This window comes from Perca flavescens, chromosome 23 (genome assembly GCF_004354835.1).
Source record: "Perca flavescens isolate YP-PL-M2 chromosome 23, PFLA_1.0, whole genome shotgun sequence".
NCBI classification, from domain to species: Eukaryota; Metazoa; Chordata; class Actinopteri; order Perciformes; family Percidae; genus Perca; species Perca flavescens.
Window position 1 is genome coordinate 26781136 of NC_041353.1, and position 16914 is coordinate 26798049.

The 16914-nt window shown below is 44.4% G+C and overlaps 1 protein-coding gene across 1 annotated transcript in view; it reads left to right on the top strand.

Moving 5' to 3' along the window:
- The window catches only part of LOC114550567 (protein bicaudal D homolog 1), a 58467-nt gene that overhangs the window by 25506 nt on the left and 16047 nt on the right, over positions 1–16914 (top strand). Inside the window, exons 2-5 of the mRNA XM_028571378.1 lie at positions 7147–7359; positions 7660–7812; positions 13505–13809; positions 15600–15774. Of these exons, the coding sequence (XP_028427179.1) occupies positions 7147–7359; positions 7660–7812; positions 13505–13809; positions 15600–15774 (846 nt within the window). The remainder of the gene's footprint in view (positions 1–7146; positions 7360–7659; positions 7813–13504; positions 13810–15599; positions 15775–16914) is intronic.

Sequence of the window (16914 nt, forward strand, 5' to 3'; positions counted from 1 at the left end):
GAAACCCATAGATATATGGGGGGGGGAAACCAACCAAACTAAACGGGAATGAGGGAGGAATAACACTTCCATCTGATGCTTTCGTTTTACTATCAGTAACAGATATCCCCGCCTGACATTAGAGGAAGGAACCCGACGCTGTGATTGGTCAAACTCTTCTTCTTTAGTTTTTTTTCCAGTATGCTCGTGGCTGCTACGCTGTTTTAGCCATAGGTTTTAGCCGCCTATTACCATCAAGAGTTAGACTGAGACGGCTACTGCGCGTCAACGAGTGAACTCAAAGCAGTCACCGGATATTCGCGTAGTTTAAAGTGACAAATCGTATCACCGTATTTTGATGTCAAAATGCGTGTCTACTACGCCAAATGCGTACAGGTTGGCAGGTCGGTCTTTGTCATAGACTTCAATCAGAGAGACTTCGTTGCAGATATGCAAAGATTTATTGTACGAATGCATGATATGGCAACCTGGTCTCATGCCAGGTCGTGAAATAGTCACGTTATTTTGATTTATTGATTCATTTACAGGTCACGATTTTGACGTTTATTTTGTGTACACTTCACAAATTTTGAACGTGTACAGGTCACGATTTTCGAACCTGCTCTGGGGGATGCAACAACGGGGAAAAGAGGTGCCATACGCCGGCCCCAACAACGGGATGGGCCATTCGCGGGACGCAATCCCCGGGCGCAGGGGCACACAACAACGGGGAAATGAAACGCCACAACAACGTTGGTTGTGGTTAGGAAAAGAAGAACAGGGAAAGGAACCGTCACACGCGGGACATGCCGACAACAGCGGGACGGTTGTGGTTAGGAAGAGAATAAGGAGGAAAGGAACTGCAACACGCGGGACGCAATCCCCGGTCTCCGGTCTCCAGGGTGAAAGTCCTGTGTTGTTTGACCCATCCACCACCCCGACCAACCTCCCTACGCAGACTTTCGTCTTATCAATACTACTCGCTACCGTCATCGTTCTGTGATCACGAAATATACTTCCCATTGAAATACATTGCTTTAAAATTCGTAATCACCACACGAAAAAAATGACATTATCGTGTCCTGTCCACGACTCAATAGATTCAACTCCATCATTATGAAATTATATATAATTAGGGGGTTAGAAAGCTGAAAGCTGATCCCCCGATGGAGTCTAGACACTGATGGTGGTGTGAGGAACCCAAAGACCGAACCAAGGAACCGACGGCAGTCTTGCCGGAGGAGGAACCAGGAGCCGTGCAAGATGAAGACCGGAGGAGCAAGGGGAGGAGGAGGGTTGTGCTCTTAGCCTGAAATGACAACTGAGCAGCAGAGAGAGACCGGTTTGAAACAGGGATGTCATGCTGTGATTGGCTTGTGAAATTCAAGGCCGCTTCTGATTGGTTAAAATAAAAGTGAATACCTTAACCCTCGCACGGCGTACAGGTTCGCTGTCCTTAACCCTTGCACGGCATACGGGTTTGGAAATGAAAAAGATGAAATACATGATGCCAACGTGTAATTGTGCAAAATCAACTCATTAAATGTGAAAATATATGTAGATGAGATGCCAACATGTAATTGTGCAAAATCGACTCATTGAATGTGAGAATATATCAGAAATCAATACACCACCACCAGTTATATGCATGCTTACCACGATTATGGCCTTAGAGATCTCTGGGTTGCAAGGACGTTGCTGACATCAGGACAAATAGTAAGTAGTAGTAGTAGTAAGTAGAGGAAGACCATCTACCGAGTTGTTGCAGGGACGTACATTATATGCCTTGATTTGCCGCCGTACTAGCAGCCCCTATTTTGAATGAATGACCCGAATAATGCTGAGGTGAAATATTTGATTTGATGAGGACTAGCTTCAGATGATGGCTAAACCAGGATTTTGACAGTGGGAAATTCCCGGGAGTAAGAAACAATGGCGCGAGGGAGTCAGTATGAGGCCTTAGTAATAAGTAATTCATCATGGATTTGAAAGGGCAGAAGAGAGTATCCGTGCAAGCAACGATGATGGAGCAGGCGCCTCCACACTTAAAATGCTTAAGTTTTAAACCATAATGATGAGAGTGAAAAGCCAGATTGGAAAATGTGATATCCACGCTGGGATTGAATGATTTGGAAGGAGTAGTAAATTCACCGCAGTGGAGAAAAGCATAAAAAGCTAACGAGAACACAGACTCAAGTAATGCATCAAAAAACGCTGACTCTAAGTGTCGACTAATGTTTGCAATATACGGAGTGTTACCGGCAGCCTAAGATCAGGGGCAGAGGGATGAGCTTTAGAGATGCCTTTCAGAATTAGTTTATTTGCCTGATTAGAAAAAAGAGATGAAAATGAAGGATCGTAACACTTGATGTTAAATTGAATACCCGCGAGCAAGCCGCAAATATACTGCGGCTTAAAATGGCGAGCATCATGACAATAACAAATTAATGCACAAATACTGTTAATTGAAACAGGTTTAATTGGTGTTAAATAGTAACACAGAAAAAAGCAAATGTACACCAAGCAAAATCATAGGGTTTTAAGGTGGAAGCAGCTAAGCCTTTTCTCCTATAATACCTAGCGAATTCCAGATAAGAATGTAGGGAATTTGTAATCAGTGGAGAGCTAACTCTTGAAGAGAGGGAAGTATAACTGGTACCGGGCTGGCTTCCAGGCAAAGGCTCTGGAAAGTCTGAAAATTAAAGTGGGAAAGAGCATCAGCCAAAGAGTTATAATGGCCAGGGACGTGACAGGCAGTGATGATGAAATTGACCAAGTGATGCTTCTCATGAAAGGCATGATGTTTTTGCAGGAAGAACGCCCTCTATTGATTATGCTGACAACTGCTTGATTGTCGCAGAGAACTGTCCATCCATCTTCCATCCATCCATCTTCGTCCGCTTATCCGGTGTCGGGTCGCGGGGGTAGCAGCTCCAGCAGGGGACCCCAAACTTCCCTTTCCCGAGCAACATTAACCAGCTCCGACTGGGGGACCCCGAGGCGTTCCCAGGCCAGGTTGGAGATATAATCCCTCCACCTAGTCCTGGGTCTTCCCCGAGGCCTCCTCCCAGCTGGACGTGCCTGGAACACCTCCCTAGGGAGGCGCCCAGGGGGCATCCTTACCAGATGCCCGAACCACCTCAACTGGCTCCTTTCGACGCAAAGGAGCAGCGGCTCTACTCCGAGCTCCTCACGGATGACTGAGCTTCTCACCCTATCTCTAAGGGAGACGCCAGCCACCCTCCTGAGGAAACCCATTTCGGCCGCTTGTACCCTGGATCTCGTTCTTTCGGTCATGACCCAGCCTTCATGACCATAGGTGAGGGTAGGAACGAAAACTGACCGGTAGATCGAGAGCTTTGCCTTCTGGCTCAGCTCTCTTTTCGTCACAACGGTGCGATAGATTGAATGCAATACCGCACCCGCTGCGCCGATTCTCCGACCAATCTCCCGCTCCATTGTCCCCTCACTCACGAACAAAACCCCAAGGTACTTGAACTCCTTCACTTGGGGTAAGGACTCATTCCCTACCTGGAGAAGGCATTCCATCGGTTTCCTGCTGACAACCACGGCCTCAGATTTAGAGGTGCTGATCCTCATCCCAACCGCTTCACACTTGGTTGCGAACCGATCCAGTGAGTGCTGAAGGTCGCAGGCCGATGATGCCATCAGGACCACATCATCTGCAAAGAGCAGCGATGAGATCCCCAGCCCACCAAACTGCAACCCCTCCCCACCCCGACTACGCCTCGATATCCTGTCCATAAATATTACAAACAGGATTGGTGACAAAGCGCAGCCCTGGCGGAGGCCAACCCTCACCTGAAATGAGTCCGACTTACTTCCGAGAACCCGGACACAGCTCTCACTTTGGTCATACAGAGATTGGATGGCCCTGAGTAGAGACCCCCTCACCCCATACTCCCGCAGCACCTCCCACAGTATCTCCCGGGGGACCCGGTCATATGCCTTCTCCAAATCCACAAAACACATGTAGACCGGTTGGGCATACTCCCAGGCTCCCTCCAGGATCCTTGCGAGATTGAAGAGCTGGTCCGTTGTTCCACGACCAGGACGGAATCCGCATTGTTCCTCCTCAACCCGAGGTTCGACTATCGGCCGAACCCTCCTTTCCAGCACCTTGGAGTAGACTTTACCAGGGAGGCTGAGAAGTGTGATACCCCTATAATTGGCACACACCTCTGGTCCCCCTTTTTAAAAGGGGAACCACCACCCCAGTCTGCCACTCCTTTGGCACCGTCCCAGACTTCCACGCAATGTTGAAGAGGCGTGTCAACCAGGACAGCCCCTCCACACCCAGAGCCTTGAGCATTTCTGGACGGATCTCATCAATCCCAGGGGCTTTGCCACTGTGGAGTTGTTTGACTACATCAGTGACATCCGCCTGGGAAATCGACGACAATCCCCGTTATCCTCCAGCTCTGCCTCTAACATAGAGGGCGATTAGTCGGATTCAGGAGTTCCTCAAAGTGCTCCTTCCACCGCCCTATTACCTCCTCAGTTGAGGTCAACAGTGTCCCATCCTTACTGTACACAGCTTGGATGGTTCCCCGCTTCCCCCTCCTGAGGTGGCGAACAGTTTTCCAGAAGCACTTTGGTGCCGACCGAAAGTCCTTCTCCATGTCTTCTCCAAACTTCTCCCACACCCACTGCTTTGCCTCTTTCACGGCAGAGGCTGCAGCCCTTCGGACCTTCGGTACCCTGCAACTGCCTCCGGAGTCCTCCGGGATAACATATCCCAGAAAGACTCCTTCTTCAGTCGGACGGCTTCCCTGACCACCGGTGTCCACCACGGTGTTCGTGGGTTACCGCCCCTTGAGGCACCTAAGACCACTCGGGTTCAATGCCCCCAGCCTCCACAGGGATGCACGAAAAGCTCCGCCGGAGGTGTGAGTTGAAAGTCTGTCGGACAGGGGCCTCCTCCAGACGTTCCCAATTTACCCGCACTACACGTTTGGGCTTACCAGGTCTGTCCAGAGTCTTCCCCCACCCCCTGACCCAACTCACCACCAGATCGTGATCGGTTGACAGCTCTGCCCCTCTCTTTACCCGAGTGTCCAAAACATACGGCCTCAGATCAGATGAAACGATTATGAAATCGATCATTGACCTTCGGCCTAGGGTGCTCTGGTACCAGGTACACTTATGAGCATCCCTATGTTCGAACATGGTGTTCGTTATAGACAATCCATGACTAGCACAGAAGTCCAACAACAAACAACCACTCTGGTTTAGATCAGGGAGGCCGTTCCTCCCAATCATCATTGCCCACGTGTGCGTTGAAGTCCCCCAGCAGAACAATGGAGTCCCCCACTGGAGCCCCATGCAGGACTCCAGTCAAGGTCTCCAAGAAGGCCGAATACTCCGAACTCCTGTTTGGTTCATATGCACAAACAGTAGTCAGTTTTCCCCCCCACAACCCGCAGGCGTAGGGAGGCGACCCTCTCGTCCACCGGGGTAAACTCCAACACAGCGGCGCTCAGCCGGGGGCTTGTGAGTATCCCCACACCCGCCCGGCGCCTCACACCCTGGGCAACTCCGGAGAAGAAAAGAGTCCAACCCCTATCCAGGAGTATGGTTCCAGAACCAAGACTGTGCGTAGAGGTAAGCCCCACCAGATCTAACCGGTAGCGCTCCACCTCCCGCACCAGTTCCGGCTCCTTCCCCCACAAAGAGGTGACGTTCCACGTCCCCAGAGCCAGCGTCTGCCGCCCGGGTCTGGTCCGTCGAGGCCCCTGACCTTCACTGCCACCCATGTGGCATCGCACCCGACCCCAACGGTTCCTCCCACAGGTGGTGGGCCCATGGGCTGGAGAGATGGGAGCCACGTAGCTTGTTCGGGCTGTGCCTGGCCGGGCTCCGTGGCAAACCCGGCCACCAGGCGCTCGCCGACGAGCCCGCCATCTGGGCCTGGCTCCAGACGGGGGCCCCGGGCTTCCTCCGGGCAGGGTCACTCCATCTCTACCTTGCTTATTCATTGGGGTTTTTGAACCATTCTTTGTCTGGCCCCTCACCTGAGACCACTTTGCCTTGGGAGACCCTACCAGGAGCACAAAGCTCCAGACAACACAGCCCTCAGGTTCACAGAGACACACAAACCTCTCCACCACGATAAGGTGATGGTTCACGGAGAAGCAGAGAACTGTGATGCGGTATATTAAAATATATACTATGTATTCTATACATTCCATATTATCCATGTAATTCATATAAGCCATATGATTTGGTTGCTTTGTCTTTGCATCATCCAGACAAGGTTTTCCAAAATGTAGCCCAACATATTTGTTATCTTTGAAATTAAAGATATCCACTAGAATTCAAAATAAAAGTTTTTTGGGTTTGAACAGGCTGCACAGTTTGAGCTAGCACTAATTATCCCACAAGTAAATATCAACATAAGTCCTTAAATCAGCAAAACATATTTCAATATTAAGTGACAGCAAGTGTATTTGTCACATGTCACATTTTTTTGTTTAATTGATTATTTCAGTACCAAATTTATGCTCCACATATACAGAGTTGCTTAATAGTTTGTTGGTTGGTTGGAGTTATAGTTTCTTATGATGGGCATATCATTTCTGACCATTCAGAGACCATTAACTAACAGAAATGTTAAACCACTCATCTCCTAATCTAGCCTCACAAGCCAGACCCACATCAAGATGTTGGGTCTGGGCACTCACCATTGACGGAGCTCAATCCGAGGGGCAGGATAAACGGTTGTCTTTCATATTCCCTCTGCACGCAATAGGATAACGCTACAACCAATCAGAGCAACGAAGAAAGTAGCGAAGCTAGTTTATAGATTAAACTTTTGTCGTATCCAGTCGGCAAAACTCTGAACACATCTTCCTTTTTTTAAGAACGATTTCTGTGCCGTTCTTTGTTCTTTTCTCAAAGAAAAGCTTATCTCCAAGTCTTCCAGAAGACCGCTGTTCCCAGCAGCAGCAGCCATAAGCCCCGCCCACCGGTATACACGATGTGATTGGCCTGACCAGAGTTTGGTTTTTCCAGCTCACAAGTCAACGGAGAGTGCCTAGACCTCCTTGGCTGCAAAATAACTTTGCTGCCGCTAGGGTGCGTCTAGATTTCTAGGCTACTCCTAATCATGTCCATGACATATTTTCCTCTCCTGCCATGTTCCAGGCATTTGGCCATGCCTACTCCACCCAGCGTAAGGTGGCAGAAGATGGGGAGACCAATGAGGAGACGCTGCTGCAGGAGTCTGCCACCAAGGAAGCCTACTACATGGGCCGCCTCCTGGAGCTCCAGTCAGCTCTGAAGCACAGTCGGACAACCGCCTCCAACGCTCAGGCCGACAATGAACACCTGAGCACACTTCTGCAGGAGCTGAGGGAGGTACAGTACAGCGCTTAGGGTTTGGGATATCAAATATTTCAAGGGCCAACTGGGTTGTCCTTTAAAGCAGGATACATTAATGTACAGCAGGTTTGAAATTTAAACTTTTAAAAGAACAGGCCAACACTTTGTGAAATATGATTTTGTGACATTGTCTTTCTATTGTCACTCTCTTTTAACAATTCTGTCATGTAAAACCCTTTGAACTTACTTTAATGCTGATTCCAGTAATTATCTTGGGTTATCTGTGTCATAAACAGCATGCAGCTCCAGCTCTGTTTCCCTGAACTGTCTCAGCAGAGTAATGAGATGTTGGAGCTGCAGCGCAGCCGGATGCGAGAGGAGATCAGGGAGTACAAGTTTCGAGAGTCGCGGCTGCTTCAGGACTATACCGAGCTGGAGGAGGAGAACATCTCTCTGCAGAAGCTGGTGTCAACACTCAAACAGAATCAGGTACCGATGATTCAAACATACACATTACGGTCATAATCTCAGGTCAAATAAATGGCTCCAGTTCAAAATGCCTCTTTTCAGTACAGAGGCTGGCAAACCAAGCCTGTTCTACTGCGGTCCTTGGTTCTGGAACGATAATAAGGCCAAGCTCAAACTTGACACCCTTATCTCTTTAAAGGTGCAATATGTAATACTGACAGCTAGTGTTTAAAATAGTTACTGCAGTACAAATTCAAAATACTGGAGAGAGTCGTCTTCCCCGCCCCCTCCTCCCCAGACTCGAAGTTCACGGAGGTTGCCAGGCAGCATCCATAGTCTCGCTTTGCCAGACGCTCCTTCAAAGCGCGCTGAAGGAGCACCCACAGCAATGTTGCTAGATGCTTGTCTCACATAGCCAGACATTACTTCACAGCACAGCGGAGTAGCTAACGTTAGATGCTGGCTAATGTATCTAAAACCACAAGCATTGTATTTGGAACAAAAAAACTGATGTTTAGTAACTAAATTAAAATGTGTTGAAGGTAAGGCAGTTGAACAGGGACAAAGGACCAAGCTTCTTAGGGTTATAGTTGATAGTAAATTATCCTGGTCTCAACAAATTCATGGGGTGGTGATAAAAATGTGTAGAGGTCTCTCAGTTATAAGGAGATGTTCAAATTTTCTGAATAAAGAGGTAATGGGAAACGTCATTAAAACAATTGTCCTATCCCATTTGGACTACTGTTCAGGGGTTTGGTCAGGTGCTGCCATATGAACTATAAAGAAATTGCAAATTGCTCAGAATAAGGCTGCACGCTGTTTACTGAGGTGCCCACTCAGATCAAGCGTTGATGCAATGCATGGCTGTTTATCCTGGTTAAGTGTAAGGAACAGATTAACTGCCTCGTTGCTCAACTTTACCAGAAATATTTTAGTGACTAAACTGCCAAGGGTGTTGTATCAGCAACTTGCTCTTAGTTCTGATAAACATGACTACAGCACAAGGCATGCTACGGAGGGTAAATTCACATTACCTAAAGTAAGAACAGACAAAGGGAAAAACACTGTAATATATAGAGCCATGATTAATTGCAATGCCTAGTCATGTCATTCAAGAAAATAGAAAACCTCAATTCAAAGTATTACTTAAAGAACATCTCCTAGCTGTATTGGATAATACTTAATGAATGCTGTTAGTATCACTGAGGGTTCTCTGTGTGCATTTGCTTGGTCATATTATTAGTGAACAATGTTATAATATCATCTCTACGGTTTGTGAATAATTTAAACTAGGTCCTGTGTTGTCCTGTGTTGTGTTGAATGTTGTTATGTCTTGTTATTATTTTCCTTGTTTTTCTTTCAGTGATGTATTGAATGTTGAGTTTTGGTGGTTGTTTTTAATGTAATGATGCACGTCAATGTATAGCTGCACAAGTTGTGGGTGGACTCCAGGAAGAATAGCTGTGGCTATGGCCCCAGCTAATGGAGATCCCAATAAATCAAAATAAAATCAAATATTGACAGTCATAGGAGCCCGTGCTCACGCGGAACTCTGTACCCAACTGACAGACACACTTTTTCAGCTTAGAATTACGGTAGGAACCACTAAAAATAACACTACCTTGCCCTCCTCTCCACCCGACTGAACACACTTTATTTGCATAGAATTACGGCAATATTTACCCAGGGTTTGTTACGTCTCTGGTCACACAACTGTAAGAAACATGGCTGGTTGGGTAGAATTTATCGCTGTTAATCTGTTTGTTTGTTTGCTGCTTTTATGGCTGTACTTACGTTACAGCTTTAGCATGCTGGGTTTATGTTTTTACAGATATATCTGGCAACCCGGCCTGGCTGTCAAATTGGGCAGTTGATGCCAACACACAGGCCAAAACACAAACAGAAATTCCGTCACGGAACAGAAATTTCAAAAAGAGAAAATACTGGCTTTAGCATTGTTGTCAGAAAATTATTATATAGCATGTTTTTTTAATATCTGATGATGCATTGGTATCATTTTGGGATTTATTACAGTAAATATATTACATATTGGACCTTTAAATGATTTTAAACTTTTAAAAAGATTTTTAAGATTTTAAAGAAAAAGGGAAGTGGTCGGTGCTAGCTGCAGTTGCTTCAAGTGATTAACAAACACTTGAAATATTGCTGCCTTGTTAATGCACTTTATTATGTAACGTATTTTGTCGTGTTGCTATTGTGATCTGTTGTTGTTGTCCTGTTATGTGACCCTGTCTTGGCCAGGTCTTACTTGCAGAAGAGGTTTTAAATTCAATGTGACTTGCTATTTGGAAAAGTGCGCACGTGGATCTGCCTCATATCCTGCCATCTACATGCCCAGATTCAACCATAAATGCTCAAAGCAAAGCACCTCATGAATGTTGATGCATAGAATGGGCCTGACGATCAATGGTTCTTCCATTCACATAGTCCTTTAACAGTACCAGTGCATCCATCAGTATTTATCCATCAGTGGTATCCTCCACTATGAGATATAATTTGAAAATATAATTTTGATTGGTGAACACAATATTTATTTATGTTTTGTTATGGTGAACTTGGCCTGCATTGTGATTAGGACTCATGAGGATAGGCAGTGTAATGATTGTGCGAGAGCTATCACTGGCTTTATTTTCAGACTGCTAACTTTCTCAATCCATACTGTATGTGCAGGTGGTGAAGATGTGCCAGGTAAGGTGACTGGAGAAAGCAGAGTGTGTGGCAGCCACCGCAGTGTCTCCAGTGACAGCATAGTTGTGTTCACTGCAGCATTTTTACACACAAAAACTATATGAAAACTGGGTGCCTGGATAGCTCACTTGGTTTACTCCTCGATGTAGCGGGATGTTCGACTCCGACCTGCAGCCCTTTGCTGCATGTCATTTCCCCTTTCAAGTCTAAGTTGTCCTATACAAATAAAGGCCTTAAATGCCCAAAAATAATCTTAAAAAAGAAAACTATATGAAAACTAAAATTGTACTTGGTGATATATGCATGAAAAGTTTTAGAAGATATTATATAGTGACGCTCTGTTCCGCAATTCTATTAATGCATCTTTTTTCTTAATCTTTCGAGAATTAAATACTGTAATGTCATAAATTTATATTTTATGTGTTTACCGTTTCATTTTACTGTATTTGGTATGACTTTGCTTTACGCTCCTGACTGTGGAGTGTGCGGGAACTCTCTGGGGCCGAAAGACAGAAAAAAAAAAACTGAATGGAAATTGAACTCCACAGAAAAGTATTGAAATCACAAAGAGAACAACAATGAATAAGACTTTTGGCTTTTAAAAATGTTTTCTTTGTCTTGGCAATAAGGGAAAACAAAAATATACACTGTAACTAACACAAATAAAAACTAGATTAGATTAGAATTATTCCCATAAAGTTAGTTGTGCCATCTCCAATACAGTACACCTTCAAAACTATCCAAATGTGCCTACGATCACGCGGAACAACACTACCTTTAAGTGATGTGGCGATATGGAACATTACATAACTTGATTTATGGATTCATAATTATGGATTTATTGTAATAAAGCCACTGTAGTTCCAAGATGGATTACATAGTTTCTGGAAGGCCTACGATGGCACAAAAGACCTCGTTGAAATGGCGCATCCATCTGCTTCATAAAAAAATGTAAGTCTCTACACTGTATTGATCAGTAGGCTGCTGCGAATGACATGCTTTACTGCAAGCCGTGAAGCCCTGCAGCTGCACACAGTAGCCATTTAGTTTAGTCAGGCCTGGAATTTTATCAAGCATGAGAAGTTTGCGGTATATTGGACAATGTACATTTGAGTTATAACAACTTCCTGTTTCATGCAAAAATGCACAAAATGGCCACCACACTATCTGACTTACTGTTGCCAGTAGGTGGCGCTATGACTATGAGTCAATACTGGCATGAAGATGTCCTCATCACGCATGAGAAATCTGGGGCAAATTGGACAATATAATATCGAAATTCGCTGTGCCAACATGGCCACGCCATTCAACAAAAACTAACACTCTTCACCATAAAGCATCATCAAGATCACAAGGCTTTCCTGACCTCATTTAAGGTGGATCAGGTTAACCAGCTTGAAGAAGCACTTCAAAGTAAAGTCACTTTGTAACTTCCTGTTGCTACTAGGTGGTGCTCCGACTATAACTCAATATTGTATAATATCAAACATGTGAAGTTTGGGGCAGATTGGAAAATGTACAGGCTAATTAACAACCACTTCCTGTTTTGTGGCGTAACATCGAAATTTGACACTTTCCCATGTTGTGCAACAAAGACACAAGCTTTGCAGTTTCACTTTTCCAGGTCTTTAGATTGTACCGAACAATTTTGAAGTCAATCAGGTTAAATCTGTGGGAGAAGTAGGTTAAAGTAAAGGAAATGGCAAAAACATAAAAAAATGGCACAGTAAATTCAATATGGCTGACTTCATGTGGGGTTTCGCAGATGGCTCCAAGAGTTTTTTTGTAAGTCTAGAGGTGATACATGTGCCTACCAATTCTAAAACATCTAGGTATAACTTATTGTGAGTGCTACTTCATTGAAGTTTTGTATAGGGCCACGGCCATGGCAACACTCTTCCATGAAAACACAAAAGCTTTGCAATTTGACATCGTAAAAATCTTGACATGTTGCTGACCCAATTTGAGAAGGATTTGTTGAAACCTCTAGGAAGAGTTTCAAAATGTTCCATACCTGTAAAGGGCCTTAAATAGTGTGTTGTCACATGACCTATGACATCATCGTCAGCTATTGACTATTCCTTCACTTTTTAGAGTCACATTAGTTGGAGGATTATCCCAACCAAATATGAAACAAATCCGATAAACCCTCTAGGATAAGTTTGAAACCAAACCGCTGTATAGTCTTGCAATGCTAACAGGTTTTGATGTGTGCGCCAACTTTTGTGAGTTTTCGAGTATATCAAGGGTGTCATATGCGTTCAAATGCTAACAGTAATTTGGAAGCACTATAGAGCCGACCTGCCACGGCTAAGCCCAATTGCAAAAACAATCAAAATAATACTAGTTTGAACATGGGTGCAAAAGTTTTTGGGCATCAAACATACTGTATGTTCATAAAATTAAAATTAATGCACAAAGTCCAGGATGACTGATTTTCTGGCAAGTGAAATAAAACCCCAAAAAAGTACATGTTCCTTAAACTGAAAGCAATGATCTCACCAAATCTCGTCAACTCTGTGCCAAAACTGTCATGCGTTGGGGGGCGCTATGGAGCCCGTTGGCCACACCTGAGCCCAATCACTGCACCATAGCATAAAATAATAACTTTGCAATTTTACCAGGTCTGAAGTCCCTCAAAAATTTTATTGTGCAGCAGAAAAATAAAAATAATTTTTACAAAAAAAAAAATAGGTTCCTCACACTTTCCGTGCAAGGGAACTTGGGCCCCTGGCCCCACGTGCTTGAGCCCTAATAAAAATCTTTACAAAAATAATAAGCACTTTCAATACCATAATAATGAGGATATTAATAATAATAACTAATAATGATAAAAGGTGATTGGTCCCCAATAAACATAGCCATTATAATAGAGCCTTCGCCGACCGACGATGTCAGGGCTCTGACCCTAATTAGGAACTTCATATCCGTGATAGAGGACATTGGCTAGGCAGTCTCTTGATTTCAACACATTAATCTATCTGTTGTTCCACTCCTGTTTTAGGTGGAGTATGAAGGTCTGAAGCATGAGATTAAGGTCCTAGAGGAGGAGACAGAGCTCCTCAACAGCCAGTTACAAGATGCACTGCGTTTGAAGGACATCTCAGACGCCCAACTGGAGGAGGCGCTGGAGTCATTGAAGAGCGAGCGTGAGCAGAAAAACCACCTGCGCAGGGAACTGGTCCACCACCTCAGCATGTGTGATGTGGCCTACACTGGCAGTGCCCACCTGACATTTACCTCAGCCCCACCCAGTGGCACCGCAACCCCAACAACTCTGCTCTCCCCAAATGCAGATGAACCAATGAGGTGGATATTGCACACACAAAAGTCATGTGGAGGAAAATGTAATGTTCACATGTTAGTGATCACAAGAGTGTCACTTGCAAATAGTCAACCCTGTCTCCTACAAACACATTATATCCTACTAATTTGCTTTGCCAAATATGTTTTGGAGGAATAGTAATTGCTGCATGGATGTACACTTAAAAATGAAGTAGTACCTGATGCATCCAACTATGTCAACAGTAATCAGGTTCTAGTGTATACGCCTGTTTAACAGTTTGTGTAAAAAAGATAAAGCTGGCACTTTGGAGGTAACTGCAGAGCGGCAGGAACCACTTTTTTAAAACCCTTTGCTTTTTTTCCCCCTGCATGTAGGCAGTTGTCAGGTTTCTCTGGTGGCACCGTCAAACCAGCTTTAGTGTTTTCTACTGCTCTAATAATGTTGGAAGTAGAGCGTGCACGAGCATGCGCGGGACTGTTTTTACAATTAATGCCTGATCCTGCAGTGTGTGTTTTGCTCCAGCCCGTTCCTGCATTGTGTGTTTTGTCCCACCTGCAGCGCAAACATTAGATTGGTTGACTGTCTGACTGATTGACTGTGATTGATTTTGTGTCTTTTCCCCTCCCGCAGGGAGACTAGTTATTTTCCTGTGTAATAAGCTAATAAAGATATGCATACCTGTCGGTAATAAGTAGCAACATTACCTTCCAGTACATAATTACATTCATACAAGTGCAATAGTTAGAATTATTCTAGATTAAGGGCAACATTACATAGTATTAATTTATTTACTTAACTTATTTTAGAATGTGTTGTGTGGCTGTGGGTTGTTTTCCTCGAGTTGTTTAATTTGGTTTTGTTTCCCTGTCTGTTAACGCACTGTAACAGACTGTTGATTGGATGATGGATCCCTCTGGTTGCCATAGGAGAAAGGGACGGGGAGCTCTGGCAAAGTGAGAGAGAGGAAGTAATAGAGTGTTAATAAAGCAATTGGCTGGTGTTCAACTGGATGCTCCGTGTGCATTTCTGATTTTCTTATGAAACCTAGCTAGGCGAACCTATGAACAGTTGGTTACAGCACTGATCAGGAGTAGCCCGCCTGAATCCCGGGACCCGCCGTCGATTTTTGGACTTGAAAGATTTGTGTTGGGCCACGCGGGACCCATGGGAACCCAATCCTAATGCAGTCCCCTAGTTGGAAGTTGTAAAACTACAAATAAAAACATAAATGGCAAATTACTGGCATGTACTCATTCATAGTCCTCACATGAATATGTTGTTCACAGCAGCACTAAATAACAGCCTAGGCTAGCGTAACACCAACAATGCAGAGTAACAGTTAACTTGTCATTACGAGCACACATAGTTTTTTGTCATAATGATCTCATTAATGTTACAATATGGTGTCAAAACGGAGTACACCTAACAAATATCTAAACAGAAGTAAAGATAAGTATCAAATTTACAATATACATACAGACGATGCCAGGAAAGATTAAAGCAGATGTAAATAGATTGTGGAGAAGTCCATCAGCATGTCAAGTCAATGTAAATACACATACTTGCTGTTCTTTTTTAACATCCTGTCTCATGACACCTGGAACTTATTCCAGAATCCACCACTAGGTGGCAGAAAAAAACACTTAATGTTACAGCTGAAACAGCACAGGTAGAATTGTTTTAAGTGTTGGCCTGCGTTCTTGTACTCTACTTTATTGTGCTGTTTATAAATCTCTCTAATTTTCTATACTTGTGGGAAGCAAAGTGAATCTTCTGGATTTTAAAGATGTTGTACTCTACTCTGATCTGTCAGGTGTAACGGCCACCTGCAAGGTGGGACTGGAGCAGGGACGGCTGCAGAGTCGGTGCCCCGAGCTAATGGAGAGTGCCGAGGCCTGGGTCGGAAAGCTGAGGGGGCCGTGACATCAGACCTCTTCAACGAGATGAACCTGACAGAGATTCAGAAGCTTAAGCAGCAGCTGATGACGGTAAGTTTACTCTCTGATCAACAATATACAAATCATTTACTTAAAGAAAGCCAGCATTAGGGACTTTGTTCAAAATGGGAGCACAAGCACAGTCGGAACAAACAACATACTAATGAGTCTCAGATCTTCATACAGGGAGTTCTAGAGCTAAGGGGCCCTGACTGTGAAAGGCTTAGGTCACCTTAGGTCTTGAGCTGGGGCATAGGAACTGCCAACATTTACCAGCAGAGCCCTGCGCTCTGGCTCATAGGAGAGCAACAAGACCAGGAAGTGCTTTAAACTTGATCCTTAAAATCATAATTTGAAAAACTCTGAAACTGACTGGTAACCATTGAAGAGTCAAGACGTGACCATATATGAGCATATTAGCGGTCTTCTGTATTCAAGATCTGCATTAGAGATTAGCTAATTTTAGAGATGCTCCTCAGATGGGAGCATCTTTAAATTGATGATTGAATAACTTTTGGAACTTGTTCGTCAAGAGAGGGGTTACTGTCCAGGACTCCATCCAGGTTTCTAACTGTCAGTTTGATATTTGCCGACAAGGGGCCAAGACGCTTCTGGATGGACTTTAGAGGACCAAATACAATTATTTCATTCATTTTCCTTTAGCTGAAGAAGATTTTGGGACATGCAACACTTGATTTGAGAGGGACAAGACTGCAGCAGGAATCAGCTAGCCTTACTCTGTACAAAGTTCAGAAATACATCTACTAACACCTCTAAAGCTCACTGATTAAAGCTGTGGTAGGCACTTTATTTTTGGCGTCATTGGACAAAAAGTCCATAATTATCTTTCAGCATATTGTAATTCAAGTGGTCTGAGAGAAAACTAGACTTGTGCACCTCCTCTTGGCTCTGTATTCAGGCTTCAGAAAATCTAGACGTCACATGAGACTATAGACAATTCAGAGAGAGAGAGAGAGCGTTCTTATTGGCTGTTCTGTGCATGCATTGCCTGTGCGACAAAGAGCTGTATGAAGTTTTTTGTTGTTGCTTTCTTCCCAATGCAGTTTCAACACAAATCTCGTTAAACTCACAGATAGATAAAATGTTCTAGAAGGCGCTGACCTCTCCATCGCCTCTCCATCAGTGCCGCAAAATCTATGCTGAATTTAACAAATATCAGTTCTGCTTTAT